The sequence below is a fragment of the Borostomias antarcticus genome, assembly GCF_949987555.1.
Source record: "Borostomias antarcticus genome assembly, chromosome: 6".
Taxonomy (NCBI): domain Eukaryota; kingdom Metazoa; phylum Chordata; class Actinopteri; order Stomiiformes; family Stomiidae; genus Borostomias; species Borostomias antarcticus.
In genome coordinates this window covers 9,878,147-9,899,773 of record NC_140239.1, presented here as the reverse complement: position 1 = coordinate 9,899,773, position 21,627 = coordinate 9,878,147, and the positions used below count along the sequence as shown (strand labels likewise).

The following is a 21,627-nucleotide window of genomic DNA, read 5'->3' as shown; positions in this document are numbered from 1 at the left end:
CGGTGGAGTCCGTCCCATGTTCGGCTGTCCATGTATACACCCTCCCCCTCAGTTGAGATGTCCATGTATACACCCTCCCCCTCAGTTGAGATGTCCATGTATACACCCTCCCCCTCAGTTGAGATGTCCATGTATACACCCTCCCCCTCAGTTGAGATGTCCATGTATACACCCTCCCCCTCAGTTGAGATGTCCATGTATACACCCTCCCCCTCAGTTGAGATGTCCATGTATACATCCTCCCCCTCAGTTGAGATGTCCATGTATACACCCTCCCCCTCAGTTGAGATGTCCATGTATACACCCTCCCCCTCAGTTGAGATGTCCATGTATACACCCTCCCCCTCAGTTGAGATGTCCATGTATACACCCTCCCCCTCAGTTGAGATGTCCATGTATACACCCTCCCCCTCAGTTGAGATGTCCATGTATACACCCTCCCCCTCAGTTGAGATGTCCATGTATACATCCTCCCCCTCAGTTGAGATGTCCATGTATACACCCTCCCCCTCAGTTGAGATGTCCATGTATACACCCTCCCCCTCAGTTGAGATGTCTATGTATATACCCTCCCCCTCAGTTGAGATGTCCATGTATATACCCTCCCCCTCAGTTGAGATGTCCATGTATACACCCTCCCCCTCAGTTGAGATGTCCATGTATACACCCTCCCCCTCAGTTGAGATGTCCATGTATACACCCTCCCCCTCAGTTGAGATGTCCATGTATATACCCTCCCCCTCAGTTGAGATGTCCATGTATATACCCTCCCCCTCAGTTGAGATGTCCATGTATACACCCTCCCCCTCAGTTGAGATGTCCATGTATACACCCTCCCCCTCAGTTGAGATGTCCATGTATATACCCTCCCCCTCAGTTGAGATGCCCTCCACAGCTGTGAGTGGAACGTTATTTGGAGTGACACACGGAGGTGGAGTGGGAGTGGGTAGGGACCGGTTTGGGATTGGGCCTGATAGTCAGTCTGTTCTTGTCTGTTAAGCTAATTCCCAATCTGAGTGCGCAAACCACCCTTGCGGCCCCTCGCACTTGCGGCCTGAGGACTGAGCACTTAATTGACGTCAGCTGGAAGGGCCAGAGGGTGCAGGGCCGTGAATTAAATGGGACAGCACTTCCAGCGGCATGCCAACGATTCCCAAGCCAGTTTAGCTCAATGCCCCTCCCACTTCATTTTCATTGGCTGCCGCGTCCCTCCACGCAGAGGCTGCGCTCCTCAGCTCCGCTTGCCTCTGCAAATTGACGTCGGTTTTAATTAAATAATAATTAAAAATTTATGTTGGGTGGGATATAGATTTGCAGCATGTGGATTTCAAGATAAATGTTGTGTTATCGGCAAATGTTATAATTACGTGATGTACTCGGATCATGACTCGGATGCACTCAAGCACTGTGTCACATGAGACGCGCTGGGCTGTGGGTATTTTCTGCTCCTAAGTCCGAGAAATTGCGGACTTTCGGTAAGTCAATCAATCAATCAAAGCTTTATTTGTATAGCGCATTTCATACCCAGAGGCAACACAATGCGCTTTACAGAGAACAAGGGAGGTGGGCAGACATCCCACCCCTACATATTCCAGAGGGAAGCAAAAAAACAGTAATCACCCGGGGGCCAGATAAGTGAGCTGTAAAAATTCTTCCCTGACCCCTCTCAACGAGGCGATCGAGCAAGCTCCTGGAGTATGTTTGTCTACCGGCTAAGAACATTTATAGAGCAATAAATAACATTAAATTACATTTTCAGAGTAAGAGAGGCTAATAACATCATAGGAGAGACATGGCAAACACTGGTGTATGTCTGTGTGTGCGTGAATGTGCCTGGGCCCAGATAGAGGCAGGGGTCAAGGGTAGGATCGGGGTAGGAAAAGGATACGGACCCGGGTTAGGGTGAGGGGATCTGAGCCCAGGACTGGTGTATGTCTGTGTGTGTGTGAGTGTGCCTGGGTCCAGGTAGAGGCAGGGGTCAGGGGTAGGGTGGGGGTAGGAAGAGGATACGGACCCGGGTTAGGGTGAGGGGTAGGGGTACTGGGCCCAGGCCTAATGCCGGAAGTGGACTGTTGTATGTCTGTGTGTACGTGTGTGTGTGTTAACTAATTTGCTACGACATCTGCAGCAGACACAGGGGTATCTATCGGACTCAGGGTGGTCTGCTGGTGACAGTGGGGCATCCACTGGACCTGGTTAGAAGATAGGAGGGAGAGAGAGAGGCACTAGGGAGAGGGGAGGCAGAACAGGGTTAGTAGCACACAGAGCCATATATAGAGCGATACATTACGTCAAACTACATTTTCATAGCAAGAAAGGCTAAGAGCATCATGGGAGAGGTGTGGCAAACACTGATGTGTGTCTGTGTGTGTGTGCGTGCCTGGGCCCAGATAGAGGCAGGGGTTGGGGTAGGGTGGGGGTAGGAAAAGGATACGGACCCGGGTTAGGGTGAGGGGGAGGGGATCTGAGCCCAGGACTGGTGTATGTCGGTGTGTGTGTGAGCGTGAGTGTGAGTGTGCCTGGGTAAGTGCGGTTAAAGTGCGCAAAATGGCGGCAGTGGCGCACTTGTGGACCTAGCAATTCCGTTTTGGGACTACCCTGAGCCCTTGTGGACTTGACGGGAACGCGCATGTAAGGCCACAAGGCCGCGAGTGCTCTGTACTTTCGCCTAAGTGCGCGATTTGGGATTCAGCTTTAGTCTGTTCCTGTCTGTTAGTCGGTCTGTTCTGTCTGTTAGTCAGTCTGTTCCTGTCTGTTAGTCAGTCTGTTCCTGTCTGTTAGTCAGTCTGTTCCTGTCTGTTAGTCAGTCTGTTCTGTCTGTTGTCTGTTCTGTCTGTTAGTCAGTCTGTTCCTGTCTGTTAGTCGGTCTGTTCTGTCTGTTAGTCAGTCTGTTCCTGTCTGTTAGTCAGTCTGTTCCTGTATGTTAGTCAGTCTGTTCCTGTCTGTTAGTCAGTCTGTTCTGTCTGTTAGTCAGTCTGTTCCTGTATGTTAGTCAGTCTGTTCCTGTCTGTTAGTCAGTCTGTTCCTGTCTGAAGTATTGGAGACAGAGAGAGGGTAGACTCACAAGTCAGTCTCTAAACGCTGAGCTCACCTAGAGACTGAAGACATTCCTCCAGATTTCAGCGCTAAAAGTGGGTGGAAACAATTTGAGAGATTGAAAAAAAACCTGCATTGCAGAACCAATCCAACATCTTTTGGATGGTCCTTCCTAATGTTTTGTTTTGATTCTCCACTCCAGTTTGTTTGGAGAACATTGTGTCCAGTAAGGCAGGTTTTTCGCTCTGTTGGAGATGTGGGCAGTGGCTCTGATTAATATCGTTGGTTTTCGTAGATATCTCCAGACCTCTGAGATCTCAAAAGGCTGGTATCACGAGACTAGAGAGATGGTAGATGGTAGATTAGGAGGACTATAAGAAAGTGTCAGTAAAGGTTTGTGCTGCAGAAGTACTCCGAGCTAGATGCTCATACACATGAAGAAGAAGACCCATCATGTTGTTTACAGTCTACAGTACCTACAGTACAGAGGGGTTGAATTGAACTGAATTGAAACCTTTATTTATTCAGTTTCGGTTGGGAACGGCACTGAGCTGTACCCTCATAGAAGGATTGCGAGTTTAGGTTGAGCAGAGTGACTTACTTACTTTTCAGCACAGACAGCACTTATTGAAACACAACATTCTAAGCCCTTGAAGACTATAGATAATTGAAAGTCTCTTGCACACCTTCCTAAAGTCTTATGACAGATGCGTAGGCAGAGTATGTATGGTGAGGTAACACGGAGCAAATGCAGACAACGTGTGCATGCTTCGGTTTCCAGGCTCTTGAAGATTTGAATTGAGTCTAGCCGTCGAGTGAAAGGGGTTTCTTGATGCGTTTTCCTTAAATTGTAACTTGAGAGAAACAAGAGCTCATCTTGACAGCCTCTTGTTGACAAAATCAAGTGCCAGCGTGCCAGTCTGTCTGTCCCAGAGGTGCTGGAAGCCGGCCCCTGGGGTTCTGTGGTAATGTGCCTGTCAGGGAGACGTTGAGTGGATAACGTTGAGGGCCTCCGCGGGCGCCTCGGCGTCGAGCGCAGACCCTCAGAGGCCTCCTGTTGGTTCAAATAAACGGAAAACACAAGATAGAAATCACATTTTTACTACGACAGACTCAAAGTGGTCACTTAAAACTGTCACTCCAGACACTCAAAATGTGCATTTTGGAAGCAGACAATGTGGGTTGTCAGTGGCTGCTGTGGCCAGAGCTCTCTTCTCACCAGCTCAAAGCGACACTTCTCTCAAGCAGGTTTTAGTAGAGGTAGTATGCCTATAAACAGCACTCAACGGCGCTCCAATAACAGTGAATCGTCGAGCCTCATTTCCTTTTATGCCAGTATAATGCTTTTTCACACCCCTGCAGGCTGATTATCTCACCGATTTCAGATTGAGCTTTATTGTTAATAAAAGCCCCCCTAATGTGAAAGCTGGGTTCAATTTCTGTCCTGGCGAGGAAGGGTGTGTGTGTGTGTGTGTGTGTGTGTGGGGGGGGGGGGGTATTTTTTCGATGATCCAAAGGTGACGGCTTCTTCCCACATCAGGATGAAGAGGAGTCCCTCGGTGAACAGGGCCGCTTGTGCTACGATCCTCCCGTCGATGACGGGGGTGTCACATATCTGGCGAACTGAAACTTACTTTACAAAAAGCTACTGTCCTCTGTGGAAAAGAGCTTGAGAGTGGAGCCTTGCACTCTGATGTAACCCACACGATACAACTCAAAGTAGGGCACTCCTCCTCTGCCTTTGTTCCTGGTTAGATGAGTGCTTTTAGACACCCCCGCGCACTCTGCACTCAGCTGAGATCCACACTATTTTCAGCTTTCATTACTTGCATTATGTATTTCTTTGACACAGTTGGCCTGTGCCGATGCGGTGGTGTGGCGTCGGTTTGAGGGCGAGGCCGGACATCTTGATTCAGCGCCGTCCTAGAAAAACTGGACTGCGGTCTGAATCGCTTACTTCCATACTATTGGCTGATTAGCAGATTCAGATTCAGATAACCTTTATTGCCATTTATCACACATAATAGGAGCTTGTTGTGATGATGCAGGGTGTGTGTACTCTCTTCACATAAATATACTGCAAACAGTACAGGACAGTGAACACAAACACAGTCACAAACACCCCTAAATTCACACAAACACATGCCTACGCACACGCACGCACCTACACACACACACACACACACACACACACACACACACACACACACACACACACACACATACACACACACACACGCCAGTACAGACCCTGTTGCTCCCTCCTTTCTTCCTTCATTGGCTGCTCCCTCCGGAGGGTTGGTATTCATGAGCCATCTGCTGGGCCCAGCGCTGTGTCATATTTGTGTCAGACGGGACCTCGTCCGTCCCTGGGCTCCTCCTGCTGTAGCCGTGTCCCGGGTCTACGTTCCCGACGGCGACGGCCTGCGTGACACCACCGCGCTAACCGCCCCAACCCCCCTCCCCCCGCCCGGCTCCACTGCAGCCGCCAGCGTCGACATCCTCCCGTCGGAAATCAAGAAATGAACCTCGCCGATCCCCTAACGTCGGACGCAGGAGGCTGTCGGTAATAACAACGGATGAGTTTCGTTAGCGTTTGATTGGTTGACGGTTGACGCAGACCCGGTGGGGCCAGGCCATAACTGGAGGGACTCTCACACTGACGCCCTCACTCACTAGCATGCACCAAATATCCCTCTTTAATTATTTAAGATCATGCCCTGCGTCCTTATTCTTCATGAGTCTCTGCCGGGTATGAAAATTCCCTGGAAAGACCTGGGTCTGTGATAAAAGCCTTTTAATGAGTCAGAGCTGGCTAGCTGAGGTTTACATAGGTTCTTAACCTCACTGTATACTTTCATTTGAGCTGACACTGGCAAAGCCGTTACTAAGCCCCCCATGGATGACACGTCTAAGTAATTAATTTTAACAAGACATGTCCACGTATGCATGAATGAGTACGCAAAAACACGTGTACCCTAGCACACACGCGGATGGCGACCGCATAGGAATGAGTCTCGCACTTTGGAACACAGCGCGGTATTGCAGAAAGAGGCCACTTGGCCCCAGAGAGCCGAAGGTGATTCATTTCTGACAGAGACTTCGCCCTCCACTCGGGGCGCAAAGGGATAATGCTGGTCCTCGTCCAATCCCAGCCTCTCAGGGCAAAGCCTCCGTGATGAATTGCAGAGCGCGTGGATCTCCTGGCCCGTGTTCAGGGGAGCCAGGTTTGGACGCCTCTATTATGCTGAGACAGCCAAGTTAATGCAGCCCGAATAGAAGTGTCCCCCCTCCACACACACACACACACACACACACACACTTCCAGGCCTGCCAGGGACACATGCAAATGTGGCGGAGTCAGGCTCTGTCATGCGCTGCTGGGCTGAGTAAACAAAGTTGCCTTTTTCCGCTCGTACCCTCCTGACGTTTCCTCACGTCTCCTTATTTCCTTTTTTTAACATGCTTTTTTTTTCTTTTCTTCCCGCAAATAATTCAGTTAGAAACATGGCAGGAGGCTTTCCTCAGCTCAGCTGTTCGTCAGTACGTTAAGAGGCCATATCGTCTCCTTCCTGTGTTAGCGTCGAATCCTTGTCAAACAAGCAGGGCTGAGCCTGAGACAACATGCTTTCACAGTGCTGTGGAGTGCCAGGGTTATAGGCTTATTACGGGCTTTTCACAGAGCTGCGGAGAGGGCTGCTGTCAGCCAGGAGGAGATAAAGAGGGCGTGTCAGCTCTTAAACGGAGACCAGATTGCCAACGTCCAATAGTGAGAGCTTCCAGAGAAGATGTCAGTGTCTGAAACATGATTGTTGCGGCCATCCATAATGGTGTTTTGACAGAGCAGGGAAGATGAAGAGTTCAAAGCAAGGTTGGCACACAGTCATACAGCAAATGGCTTTTATGCTGCACTCACTTTATGCTGTGATTTATGGAAGTTTGAACAAATTCAACAACTGAATGAACAATTTAATTAACTACAAGTAGTAGTAGGATAAAATTGCACAAACAAGCACAATTTCATGAGCAAGAAACAGAATTTAATCAAAATTTGAGAGCAATAGAGTACGAGTTAGAGCATGAGTGATGAGTGTGCATGAGAGCGTGGAGAGTTTGTTAAACTGGCAGATCAATACCGACTTCACACTCTTCCATCAGCTGTGATGTTGTGGCGGATGACTCTCCGGAGGGTGAGAGGATGAAGGAATCTTCCCAGGGTGGAGGGTGAGAGGATGACCCTCCAGAGCGTGAGAGGATGATTGCAGCTGAAAGCTGATCAGCTTGTTGGTGCCTGGAATATTGTGTGCTATATGGATAAATATTTATCAGATTTTGAGGATATAGAAGATGACTTAGAATATGATGGAAGCTGATCGTAGCGTAGAGAATGTGAGCCGTGAGTGTAGCCTACAGACGTAGAATAGCCAGTCTGCACGCAGCTCTGCGCATGCTTGCTGGAGCAAGTGGGGAAGTTTTATTTAGTTTCTAAAGATGTTTCTAAAGATTATATTACAGAGGCATGTGAAAACCACAACAAGCCCTCGCTCTATGGAAGCACAAGTAGCGATTAAAAAAAAAATAGATTGATGAAAACAACCGTTTCACGGCAGAAAATAGATTTTTTAGAAGCTGCATTCTTGGTGCCCTGTCCGCCGCCATTACATGGATACACTTGGCTCGCGCTGGATTTTAAATTTATTCTACAGGCCTCCGAATTACACCAAAGTTATCTTGGTGAGTCAAACGTCTTATAATATGCCGTAAATAAGGTCCAGGTTGTCGAAAAAGAGCCTTCTCCTTTAAGATGGAAAAAGTGAAGCTCAAAGTGGAGAAGTAGGCTATAAGCCTACGGGGAAAAAAGTAGCCTACAGTATTTCAGTAGGCCTATAACGTCATTGATTGTCAGGCATTGGTGCTATCAGGAGGCCACAGAACATTTGTGGCAGCCACTGGTATTTTGGTCCCCATCTAGGCAGACCTCTAATCTTCAGTAGTCACTGGTAGATACGTTTACATTGAGCCTAATAATCCGATTATAATAGGTTTAAAAGCCCAAACGATTTAAAATGCTCCATATAAACACCTCAATCTGGTCGATGCTATAGATTTTACTGGGGGTGAGCCCTTCGGAGTTCAGCTGCAGAATTCTGTGTTGGGAGCCGGCTGCTCTCCCCGCTTGTGGCAGCCGAACACCAGCCCGGGTGGTGGCCCTCAGTTGGCAGACTTTGATTCGCTTACGGTGGTTAATCGCAGCTACTGACGGGGGGCACCGCAAGAAGGTGTCTGCCTCGCCCCCCGATATATCGGACACCCAATGGAATGCATGGTCTGACGGTTGTGGATGACGAAACGATGACATGGCTCCTGGAGGTGTGCCCGGATATATAGCCCAGGTTACGTCTCACCCAGGCTCGGGGTGGTCAAAGGATAGCCCCTCGGCCCCGAACCTGGGATGGAGAGGACATAACAACCTACTTACACTACGAAGAAAAAATTCAATCTGAATAAAAAGGCCCAAACCTATTGAAATTTTAATTGGTTGCAGAGGGATAGTGTAAACCTTTTCATAAACCGATCAAGTACCATGTAAACAATGAAACGGATTACTCTCTGGCTGTGTTCTTTCTGCGCATGCTCTCTGTCAAAGAGCACGTAGCCTACTTCTATTATTGCGGGTAAATTGCTTCCAGGCAGAACTGGACCACAGCGGAGTGTTTGTTTTTAATCCAAACGCAGAACTGCACATTATTGGACTCCTAGACGACAGGAAAATAAGGTATAATGACCTATTATCGTATCGACCTATATCGGATTGAATTCAATCAGATTGAAAAAGAAGTGTGCATAAACGCAGCTACTGACAAGCTGTCGTCCTGCAGGTGCAGTCAGGAGCGTTGAGTGGCCTCATCAGAGGTGCCAGGGACCAATTCCAAATCCTGTAAGGGACAGGACTGAAGAGAGATCTGTTCATCTGCATGTTTTTATATTGGGGTTCTTGGAAGGAAACCCTTGTGAGCACGCGGAGAACACACAGAAAGGCCCGGAAGATACCCCACTTGAGTACCTGACAACCCTGGGGAGAACATCCCCAGGGCCAACATCGTCCCTCAAGGGGGAATTGAACCCACAACCCTTCTTGCTGTGAGGCAACAGCGCAATGCACTGTGTCACCGTGCCGCACAGATAATTGGTGCAAACCTGGTGACATTTGAGTGGCTTCAACTGTCATTCGGAAGATGCTAACGAAGACAAGGAACCTTCTAGCGGCCGGGGGCTGAGAAACGGGAGCTTCAACGCGCGACGCTCGGGTGGAAATAGTCCCTTAATGAATAGAGAGAGAGAGAGAAAGAAGAGATGCAGAGTTCTGCGGTAGAATATTTCTATTGTTAGACAGGGCTGGGGTAGATGGGGGGGAGTGCTGCGATGCAGAAAGAGAGGGAGAAGTCTTGACAGTTTTCCGGTGGCAGACTCTTGACATCTGAAGGAGGAGATTGGAGGGGAAGTGCATCAGGGGTTTCGCTGACAGGCCACGCCAGAGACCCGGTTAACAAGGTCCGGAGATGAGCGGCACCACAACACTGCCAGCGAGAGAGAGGGAGGAGAGAGGGGAAGGGGAGCGGGAAGAGAGAGAGAGAGAGAGAGAGAAAGGGACTAAGGGAGGGGTAAACCTCATGCATTTTCCAGTACTTCACTATACCTGTCATGCAGGCGGGTGTGGGATCCCTCTCCCTGTCTTGGCAGCTGGGATTGGAAATTCCTCACCTAGAGAATGGAGGAGGATTACTCAGAGATTTGGAGAATATGTGCCACCTGATGTGAAGTATTGGATCTGGATCTCTGGATCTCACCCCTTGATTAATTGATGGAGCATAGTCATGTTTGTCTCAGTTTATATCAATTGGATTAAATGCTTAAATTCTGTGTGTAAACCTTTTTAATCCCAGCCAGTGTAGCCCTTTCCCTTTATTATTGGAAACAGCACGGTGATAATAAAATAAACATTTGCTTGTTTTTGTGATTAGTTCCATCATCTTTCATGCAATGTGAGGAAAATGTATTTGCATGTGAAAATTTAGCACAGGTTCAGTGTAGATCAAATTAACAATATATATATACATAAATTATTGATGAAAGCAAAAAAAACATACATACTGTACATGCCCTTGGGGGGGGGGGCACAGGCACGCAGCTGACGAGATGCACTCAGAATTACAGTAACACTGCCTTAATCTCATCACTCATCACTTTTAAAAGCTCTCCAGTTAAGGCGGTCTGTTGACGGCCCGGAGGGGGCCAGCGATGTTCCTTGGGGGAGGGGGGGGGGGTCCAGGCTGGACCTCAGCCAGACATGAAAGGCTCAACACGTTTATCTACTAGCGACAGGCTAAATGTCAGACCTCAGAAACACATTCAGGAATGCCATTAGTTCCATCCTGGTTAATTCTGTATGAAAGCTACGCACCCTTATTTAATGGATGGTCTTAACGGGGCCCTCCTCACTGCGCAGGGGCTCCCGCTTGCCTTAGCAGGAGAGCAGATGATGGGTCCCCAGGCCCAAATACCCTGGATCACGGTTCTCTCTTTAAAGACACCAGTGCAAAGTGCACATTACAGTACATCATGTTGTAATGGAATGGGGGACGGAGCGATGTCATGGCAAGTGCATTTTGAATCAAAATAATCTTGACAGCAGAAGTCCCCTGTTGCATTCAAATTGAAGTAGCTAGTTAGCTAACTTGAATGCCACTCTTCACAACACAAAGCTACACAGCCGTTGCACACATGCCTGTGCCATTGGGAACCGATTAATAATTGCACGGAACACATCTAACTATGAAGGCAGCCTCGTTTACTGTCTGAAGCTAATTAGCCAGAAAGAACGTTAGCTGTACTTTATAGCACCATAAGGCAGTCATCCACTGATAATAAGTTTAGATTTTTCTGTCACGAGTGCCATTACTATTCTCAGCACAAGACCATATGTATCCCTCAGATGGTCATGATCACTGTCCAGAGAAGATCAAGTGCACAGCTACAGTATAAGAAGCCCACTGCCCACTGATGTATAAGATCATAGTTGGAGAATTCGACTATGTATAGATACAGGCTACCACTATGAAGGTGGGTCAAACTGAATACCACGTTGTCTGATCAGGGAACGTTGACTGCCAAAGCGTTTCTCTGTGACTGACCCAGCTATTTGTATGCTGTTCTAAGTACTAACTAAATGTTGAATCTGTACTAAATAAATGTTGAATCTGATCTATAAACTACTTTCCTCTCTAGCCTTTGGTTCTTCAATACCATCAATCAATTATCTCATATCATCCACTATTTACTGAAATCTCAAAAATAAAGTATCACATGGAAAGCGTGGTCACAGTGTTGTAGTCAAATGGAAGACATAGAGTCTGCCAGGGGCGGACTGGGGAAATCATTCAGGCTGGGAAATGTAGCCCCAGTCAGGCCATGAGCCGAGGCGATGAGATGGAACACTTTCACTTTCATTTTGTTGATGGGGGGGGGGTCCTGACAGGCAATTCTGATTGTTGTCCGATTTGTTGATGGGGAGGGGGGTGGGGGCAGGCCATTCACCGCGGGCCATGCCAGTTAGCGCGCCAGTCCGCCCCTGGAGTCTGCTGTTTGTATGTCTGCTTGTATCAGATGGAGAACCAGTCCTGTGCGTTCCCCGTTCACTACTTGTCACTCCATTCCACATATGCATGACATAGCCTACAGCACAAACAGGGAACCAAACATGTTTCTCTCGGACCACAGTGAAACACGCTTGAGACGACAAAAGCACCATTTGGATCAACTCCAATACTGTGGTGGGTGCTATTCGAAGCATTTCTATTGGCTGGTTTGACTTGGGTGCAGTATACTGTATGTATGCCAGAGCAGCGCATTGCGAAAGAACGGGCAGAACTTATGATAAAATTAGCTTAAACTTTCTCAGCTTCACATGACACATGCATGTCCTTGGGTCCTGATCTATACACCTGCCACATATCAGTGGCCCAGTTGTGGGGTTGTGGAGATATTCAGGATACAGATCACTTGAAATTTGCAGTCTTTTTTTTATGCAAGTTTCTCCGCCATCTTGAAATGGATCTGTTAGCTGTTAACACCCTATAGGAAGACCATACATGTACCAGTGCAATTTCGGACCATTACAATCAGCGAGATCGTTTTCTCTATCGAGAGTATCCAGACTGGATACAAGCACTAATTGTAATATGTGCTAAAGAAATGAACATAAACATACTCATGGTCTTTGCAATTTCAGCATTTTTTTGTCAAGGGGTTGAGGATACAGAGAGGAAGACAGAAACCATGCAGATATGCAGAAACCACGCACATAATCACAAGTTTCTGTCATTATAGCAAAGATGCTGCATCAGCAGTAAGATGAGGACTTTCACAGAGGGCATGTTACACTGAACGTGTGGGTATTACTGCTGAAAAGGCAAAGGGAAGCTCAATATCAGTAGTTGGATGGGTGGGATGTGAATAAATGTTGAATATCTAAGAAGGGTGTGATATTAGGGATTAATGTCTTAGGCAGGGTTATTCAGAGGGTATTTGCAGGAATGTACAAATCGCTTCTCAAGACCTGATACTTGGTTATGCTGATGTAGGTCAAATGATTTTGTGGCAAACCTATTAAATGTTTATTTACCTCGACCTTCAGAAGAGAACATTAGTATTCATTTAGTTTGCTTTCTTGGATCGAACCCCAGAGTCCACTTTCACTCATGTAAATCACTGTGAGAAGGGATGTTTTAATGTGAAAGTAATTTAAACTTCGGTTGTGCAATTTCTAACTGAATGGTTTACTGTATGTTTTTTTCCTAGAGGACCAAGTTAAATTTTGTGGAAATTCATTTTCTTTGCTTTCTTGGATCGCACCCCAGAGTCCACTTTCACTCATGTAAATCACTGTGAGAAGATGTTTTAATTTGAAAGTAATTTAAACTTCGGTTGTGCAATTTCGAACTGAATGGTTTATGATTTTTTCCTAGATGACCTAGTTGCATTTTGTGGAAATTATGACTAAGCTCAATAGAACTGACCCTCTCTCTCTCTCTCTCTCTCTCTCTCTCTCTTTATCCTTCATCTCCCATCTCTGCAGGGGGTCGACTCCTGTTCCTGGTGTTGTGGTTAAACCTGGTGCCTCGGGCGGGGGGCTGCCCGGCCAAATGTGTGTGCTACAGTGAGCCTCGGCCCACCGTGGCCTGCCAACAGCAGGGACTGCTCTCCATCCCCACAGAGATCCCTGTCCGGAGCCAGCGGATATTCCTCCAGAGCAACAAGCTGACGGTGGTGCGGTCCACCAGCTTCAGCTCCTGCCACAACCTCACCGTGCTGTGGCTCTACTCCAACAATATCAGCCACATCGAGGCTGGGGCCTTCTACGGCATGGAGAGACTAGAGGAGCTAGACATCGGGGACAATAGCAATCTGCGTATCATCAGCCCCACAGCTTTCCGCGGTTTGTTCAAGCTACACACCCTCCACCTGCACAGGTGCGGTCTGTCCGAGCTTCCCGTGGGCGTGTTCCGGGGACTGTTCTCCCTGCAGTACCTCTACCTGCAGGACAACAACCTGCTGGCTCTGCATGACGACACTTTCCTGGACCAGGCCAACCTCACGTATCTCTTCCTGCACAACAACAAGATCAAGGCCGTGTCGGATCACATGCTCCGCGGCCTGATCAGTCTGGACCGCCTGCTGCTGCACCAGAACCGGGTCGTCTATGTCCAGCCGAGGGCTTTCAGCGACCTGGGAAAGCTGACCACGCTGTTCCTGTTCTACAACAACCTGACCGTGCTGACGGGCGAAACCATGGACCCGCTGGTGTCCCTCCAGTACTTGCGCCTGAATGGGAACCAGTGGGTCTGCGATTGCCGCGCCCGCTCCCTGTGGGACTGGTTCAAGCGCTTCAAGGGTTCCAGCTCTGAGCTGGAGTGCGATGTCCCCACGGCCCTGGCGGGGAAGGACCTGAAACGGCTGAAGAGCAACGACCTGGAGGGCTGCATGGAAACGCCCGCCATCCAGACCCATCTGTTCAGCTCCAAGACCCGGTCCGGGAAGTTCCCCGCCGCGGAAGACCCCCTGGGAGACGTGGTTCCCGGTTGTTGCCTTCCAGACACCGATAAGTCCTCCATCCTCTCCGGCAAAACCGTCCCAGACCCCTCGTCCTACAACAGCCGTCAGATCACCAACAACCCCCTGAAGGAGAAGGAGAACATCTCCAAAACCAAATTCTGGGAGGCCGAGCGAACGAAAAACGAGAGCCTGAACAAGCAGAGTCTTAATGATGGGCCGCTTGGCACCTTGTCCAACAACCTGGACCAGCTGAATCCAGACGTGATTAACAACCTGGAACCCTCTACAGCCCCGGCCAAAAAGAAAAAGAAGTGCTCCAAAAAGCCCAAATCAGACGCTCACTGCCTCAAAGGTGATGGGTCTACTACGCAGGCGCTGAGCTTTCTCTTCTGGCCCATGATCTGGATCTCTCTGGCTATGTCTTAGGGTTCTTTGGATTTCTTCTTAGAAATTTACTCACAGATTTATTAAATGCTCATGACAATGACACAGAATCTGCAGTGACCTCCATAGCAGTGAGAGACTGAGAGAGAGGACGTTATGTGTGACCTTACCGGCTTGAGGAGGACTAACAATAATAAAGAAGTTGGAGTACGCTAAAACAAAATGGATGCCTTTACAGAACACTTCAGATCTAATGTATATAATGAATCAGTGCCCAACATTGTTCGTTCTCTATGTACTGAACTGTACCGTGTTTAAGCTACACTTTGAAGTCTCTCATTTCTTCACAGGCTTTTACTGCAGACAGTGACCGCTTAGACAGACTAACCCTACCCTACCCCTAACCCCGACCCTGACCTTGACCCTTTTACTGCAGACAGTGACCGCTTAGACAGACTAACCCTGACTCTGACCCTTTTACCGCATAGACAGTGACTGCTTACACAGACCACTGGAAAAAATATAAAAAATACAGGAAACCAGAGCGCTGAACGCACACAAAGAATGTTCCTGGGGCTGTTTGTTGAAAAAGATAATCTTCATTCCCCTTTATTTATTCAAAAAGTGATACGTTTGTTGGGTACTGTCATGTTATTTTTGGTACTTCAGTAAAGACAAATGCTTTTTCTTTCCCAATATGAGTTCTGTTCTGGTCACAGTGTGGATACGGGTAGCATCTGCTGAAGGAATGCTGTCCTGTTGTTTATGGAGATTGCAAATGGAACCATAGATATGCATTTTATTTTACTTGTGTACAAGTATGAATATATTATGAATAAAAGTTCTCCTTTCATAAAGATGTTTGAACGTGGGCGTTTTTGTTCTCAGCCATGGTAAACTACTCCATGTACAAAACATTCTATCAGTCAAAATGAATGTGTAACATTCTAAAACAAGATTTTGATTACTGCTTATCCAAGGTACCACATCTTTGATCAACCTGCTAAGATACTGCATCATTAACAACACAACATGTATAACAACACCACGCCATTTACAACACCGCAGTGCACACATACTATGTCAAGACATGTAGTCTAGAAGAAATAATATAAACATAAAACACATTGTTGGAAATCCTCAGGACATAAACACTGCCTTAACACAGTACCTCCAGTAAAAATCACATGACAACCAGGCGTCCGGCCACCCGAGCCCCGCCTCCCTCCCGTGGCAGATGGCTGGGCCACTGCGGAGGCCTTGTTGTTGTGGGTTTGATAATCGCGTGCTTCGATAGATTTGGCCCGAACTCAGGCCCCTAGTACTCTAGTTTTAGCTCCTCCTCCTCCCAGCCTCCACAGGAGGTCTGGGCGCCGGGGCTGTGCGATTGCAGTTGGAGCGTGTGGCTCTGCCAAAAAAACGGTAGGAGGTCACTCCTGAGAAGCAGCTCATTCATCTGCTGAAAAAACAACACAGGAGTGATCCGGCTGTCCTACATACAGCATCGCACCACCTTTACTCTCTGTCTGAGGGATGCGACCGTCCTACATACAGCACTGCACCACCTTCCACTCACTATGTCTGGGTTCACCTTTGAACTATATGCGCTGACCTATCCAAATCTGATGTAAGCATGTTCAAACTGCACCAAATCATCAACATATACATGTCATGACCCCTCTCTGTGACTAGAAAAAGCTCACAGACAAACAATGAGTAATTCAAGCGGTCCTTGAAAACTGCAGTGCCTAATGGTTGCTATATCAATGCAGCAAAACCTTAAGGTACTTGCCTTAGCAGTTACTGCATGTGCAAGTAAGACACTTGCCATGACAGATTCCAGCATACAGTAACAAAAAATAGTTTTATGTATATTGCAGTCCACCTGACAGATTTGCAAAACAGATGGGTTTGAACATGAATACCTCTAAAACCCAGGGAAGTTCACATATCTGGGAAGTCTCAGAAAGGCCAATGCATGCAGTAAAGACATCAGCATAAGGTTTGGGTAAGCTCGTAGTGCATTTGCAATCCTTCATACTCTACCATCTGGAAGTCAAAGCAGTACAGCCTAAGAAACAAGATCAGACTGTATAACAGCAATGTTAAGTCAGTTCTGCTGTACGGCTTAGAAAGCTGATGAGTTGTTGAGAGTGACATGAAGAAGATCAATGCATCCCACAAAGGATTTCTAATGAGGACCTGTATAAAAACACAAAATGTCGCAATGTGGTGCTGGAAATGAAACGGCGCCGGTTTCAATGGCTCAGACATGTCCTCAGAATGGACCAGGACTGTGTCCCCAAAGTAGCCTTGAGATGGACTCCACCTGGAAAGAGGAAACACGGGAGGCCAAAAACAACCTGGTGAAGAACTGTGACCTCTGACCTGAAGACGTCTAACCTAACCTGGGGCACAACATGCTGCACAGGACAGGACCAGATGGAAGCAGATAGTCGCAGCCTTATGTTCCTCAGGGAACGAAGAGGATTAAGTAAGTAAGTATATTGTAGTCCATAGAGTCTATATATGGTATCTCAACATTTGCATACATTATTCAAGACATACAGTATGGAATAAACATGTCTGAATATTCAAAGGAATGACAGCCCACATAACTATTTTGAGCTTGATTGGAGACAGGTTTATGAAAATAACAAACATTGTTAAGATACATAATTCTTATGCAAATGCAGGCTATATAATGAAGACCCACTGGCATCTCCTCACTGTATATTTTGACAGGGGGAACTGCCTGTAGCAAACTATGCTAGAAAATCCAATATCATGCTGTGGGATAATCTACCTCAAATTAAATCAAAATCGTGTCTTCAATGCAGGATATATATCTCATAGAAAGTGAGAGGATTAGAACACTGGCCCTTTAAATATCCCTTGAGGTTTTCATTGTAGTCGATTAACCCTGGGAGCAGGGCTCATTGGGGACCTGTGGAGATATTGATCTGGAGTACGAATCAACAGGGGAAAATCAACAGGCTCTCTCTCTCTCTAATCTGAGTGCCTCTTCACACCTGCATGGAGGGTACTGGGGCCTATGTAGCTAACAGTAATGCTGGAGTGTGTGTAGCTAACAGTAATGCTAGAGTGTGTGTAGCTAACAGCAATGCGAGAGTGTGTGTAGCATCTACATAACTCACCCATGCCCTCCCCCTGGGTTATTTATTTATAATTCACATCCACATATAGCATATACATAATCCATCCAGACCTAGCCCATTCCAGTTTAATTTTAAATGGTACTTCTTGTGTTTTTACTTATTGTTAATTAGATTTTTTTGTTGTTTTGTAACTGTATTTTTTGTCAATTGTACATTTGTAACTTGTAAATTAGTATTTTGGAATTGAGTATTAGAGTTTATCTGTAGCATAATCTTGGAGCCGGCAGCACATTGCATGTGACGAATAAAAGGAATGTTGAATCTTGCTAACATGCTGCTAACAGTCCTGCTGGAAACTGTGCTGCTAGCAAGTGCTGCTAAGATTTCCCACTCCTCCATCAGCTGTCGGAAGGAGACAGGAAGCCCATCAGCCTCGGTCTGTGTCCTGAACTTGAGGCTGAGGCTGCAAGGTCTTCCAGCAGAGCCTTGCTGGGGCCCTGGGCCAATCTGTCAACACTGGGGAACAAGATGACACAAGTTCACTAGCCACAGAACATGCTCGAAGAAGAAGAAGAAAAAGAAGAAGAGGAATACATCTTTATTTGTCACACAGTACACTGTTAATACACATGCCAATGGGCGACACACGCACACACACATGCATTTTAAGGTCGCCAATTAAATGTTCTCTGCTCTTAAAGGAGTAGTAAAGGGAAAATGCATGTTTAGCCCTGTTTTAAGGTTACTTATGATCATATACAATGGTTCAGATCAAAAAGTTGACAAAACTAGCACTTATGAGAAAGTCTGATAATTGCTCTACCACCGTTTAGGTCATACAATGGATGTGGGTGGGCGCCTTGAAAAATCTTTCAAAAACATGTTAAACTCTCGATTTCAAAGACAAGAAGCTCACCGAGGGGGTAATTGGTGTCCGTTGGTGTTCTGACATCAAATTCGCTGCAAAGTAAGAATCCTGTAGGGTTTTATTGATCATTTTATGAAATCCATTGACTTGTATTGACGCGACCGTTGTAGATGTGTAGATCAATCCGCAGAGGGGATTCAGGAAGCGGAACTACTTACGGTAGCTATTGTTATTGTTTATGTTGCTAGGCTATTTTGGGGTTCAATGTTTTGTTCAAGGACACTTCAGCACACTGCCGGGAGCTGCGATGGAACCGAGCTACGTGCCGCCCCAGAATACAGCTCATCTGGCAGCACTGGGGAACAACATGACATGAGTCCCCAGGATGCCTGGCTAGCTATAGGACATGCTCATCTGAGTCCCCATGACACCTGGCTAGCTATAGGACATGCTCATCTGAGTCCCCAGGATGCCTGGCTAGCTATAGGACATGCTCATCTGAGTCCCCAGGATGCCTGGCTAGCTATAGGACATGCTCATCTGAGTCCCCAGGGCGCCTGGCTAGCTATAGGACATGCTCATCGGAGTCCCCATGACACCTGGCTAGCTAAAGGATATGCTCATCTGAGTCCACAGGGCTCCTGACCAGTCTCAGGGAACCTCCATATGTAAGACCACAGCGGTGGAGCTCTGAGGCAGGAGTCCACTCTCTCCGAGGCCGGAGTCCTGTCTCACTAACGTGATCATGTATAATGTGCATTTACTTAAGGATTTTGGCAGGAACACAGATATGTACAGTAAGTTCAGTAATTTCATATGAAATGTGTTAAAGAACAATTTCACCATAATAGTGGGGAAGTCAAAATGGGTAATGGCAACAGACCGTTAAAAATTAAATCAATGATGAACGCATGTTTCTAAGTCAACAGTGCAGCGTGTTTCAGAGTGCGTCTGTGTCTGCCAGCGCTCAAAGCAGCAGTGTGACTGTGATTGCAGCTGATGAGGAAAATAAATGAAGTCACTGATCTGCAGGACGTCTGCGTCCCAGCGAAGCGTGGATAAGCATCTTGGCAGGGGAACAAAACAACTTAAAGGGCAATGCTCGTTTTTGACAACCTGGACCTTATTTACGACATATTATAAGAAGTTTGACTCACCGAGATCACTTTGGTGTAGTTCGGAGGCCTGTAGAAGAAATTTAAAATCCAGCGCGAGCCAGTATATCCATGTAATGACGGTGGACGGGGCAACGAGAATGCAGTTTCTCAAAATATATTTTCGGCCGCTAAACGGTTGTTTTCATCAATCAGATTGGATGAATCGACAGTTGAGATTCCTCAACGCGAGGCATTGTAGTGGTTTTCAAATACGGGGTCTTTAGCCTCTGTAATATGATCTTTACACGCCTTTCCCCACTTGCTCCAGCACGCATGCGCACAGGCCAGCGCGCAGACTGGCTATTCTCCGGCTCACATTCTCTGCGCTACGATCGGATTGTTGCTGACGAATGACGACGACAATATTCTCGGCACCAACAACGATCGTAGCGCAGAGAATGTGAGCCGGAGAATAGCCAGTCTGCGCGCTGGCCTGTGCGCATGCATGCTGGAGCAAGTGGGGAAAGGCGTGTAAAGATCATATTACAGAGGCTAAAGACCCCGTATTTGAAAACCACTACAATGGCTCGCGTTGAGGAATCTCAACTGTCGATTCATCCAATCTGATTGAGTGAGAGTCAAACTTCTTATAATATGTCGTAAATAAGGTCCAGGTTGTCAAAAACGAGCATTGCCCTTTAAGGCTGCGTGAGAACTCTGTCGGAAGGGAACCGACGAGATTAAAATGTGGCATTTAACTGGTTTTCAGTGGTGATGTGCGTCATCTGCATGAGTCACACTTTCAGGCATTCGGGCATGTCCATTAACATCTCCATTACACTATTTCTACAATGGACTTAGGAAAATCAATATAATTTTACACAACAAATACCCTTTTGTTATGCTTTGTCACTTGAACACTGACTTTTTTGTTGTTGAATGCTCGTCGTTTGCTATACTGTGTAGGTGTTTCAATTTCCTGATTTTAGCTCTTAAGGTTTCTTTAAACCAATCAAGTGGGATGGCAACAAAATAGTTTGTTTATCGTTTGTTTGCTTGTTTATGGAATGGATCCCCATTGTTTATTGAAACGATCCACATACAATCATACAATACCTAACACATTCATACACAAGCCTAACATGAAACATACAATTAAAACATACAAAGTAAAATGAGGAGGTTCTCAGTCACGATATCGTAAAGTGAGGAGGTTCCCAGTCATGATATGGTAAAATGAGGAGGTTCTCAGTCATGATATGGTAAAAATGAGGAGGTTCCCAGTCATGATATGGTAAAATTAGGAGGTTCTCAGTCATGATATGGTGATAAAATGAGACGCCATCTAGCATCTGAATGACTCAATCTAGAACATATAGTATACATAAAATATATTGTGTACATTATAGCTATAGCATGTACATACATAACACACATGCCCCACGGTTATTTATGTATTATCCATATCCATATATAGCACGTACATATTCCACCCGGACCCATTACCCTTACCCTTATTTTATACTGTATGCAAATTATACATATTGTAAAATGTGTACATTTGTAACTTGTAAATTTGTAATTTGTGAATTGAGTATTGGAGTCTATCTGTTCCTGAGCATAATCTTAAGATACACACACACACACACACACACACACACACACACACACACACACACACACACACTCACACACACACACACACACACACACATACACACACACGCATGCCAACAGTCATTCACATACACGTATGGTAGACCGTCACCTAAAAGCTAGCCTATGCAAAATTCTCACTAAGACTTCCAGAAAGATATCTGTCCTGGTAATCCTGGGAGAACCCTGGTGTCTGCCTAGGAGCTGCTCCATGGTTATTAGGTAAAGAGTTGCTGAGTTGGCGTTTCCAGAGCACAGAGTGAGTGTTCAGGGGCCTGTCCATCACGCTGGCTGCCTAGGGTGACGCGCCGCGCGCTGAACAGATGGTACATCAATGTCAGCCCCCCCCCCCTTG

At 46.7% G+C, this 21,627-nt stretch overlaps 1 protein-coding gene across 1 annotated transcript in view; it reads left to right on the top strand.

Moving 5' to 3' along the window:
* The window catches only part of rtn4r (reticulon 4 receptor), a gene marked incomplete at its 3' end in the record, with an annotated part of 54,382 nt that extends 39,808 nt beyond the window's left edge, over positions 1-14,574 (top strand). The window contains exon 2 of the mRNA XM_084440248.1: positions 13,172-14,574. Within this exon, the coding sequence (XP_084296374.1) occupies positions 13,172-14,574 (1,403 nt within the window). The remainder of the gene's footprint in view (positions 1-13,171) is intronic.
* Between the last annotated feature and the right edge of the window lie 7,053 nt (positions 14,575-21,627).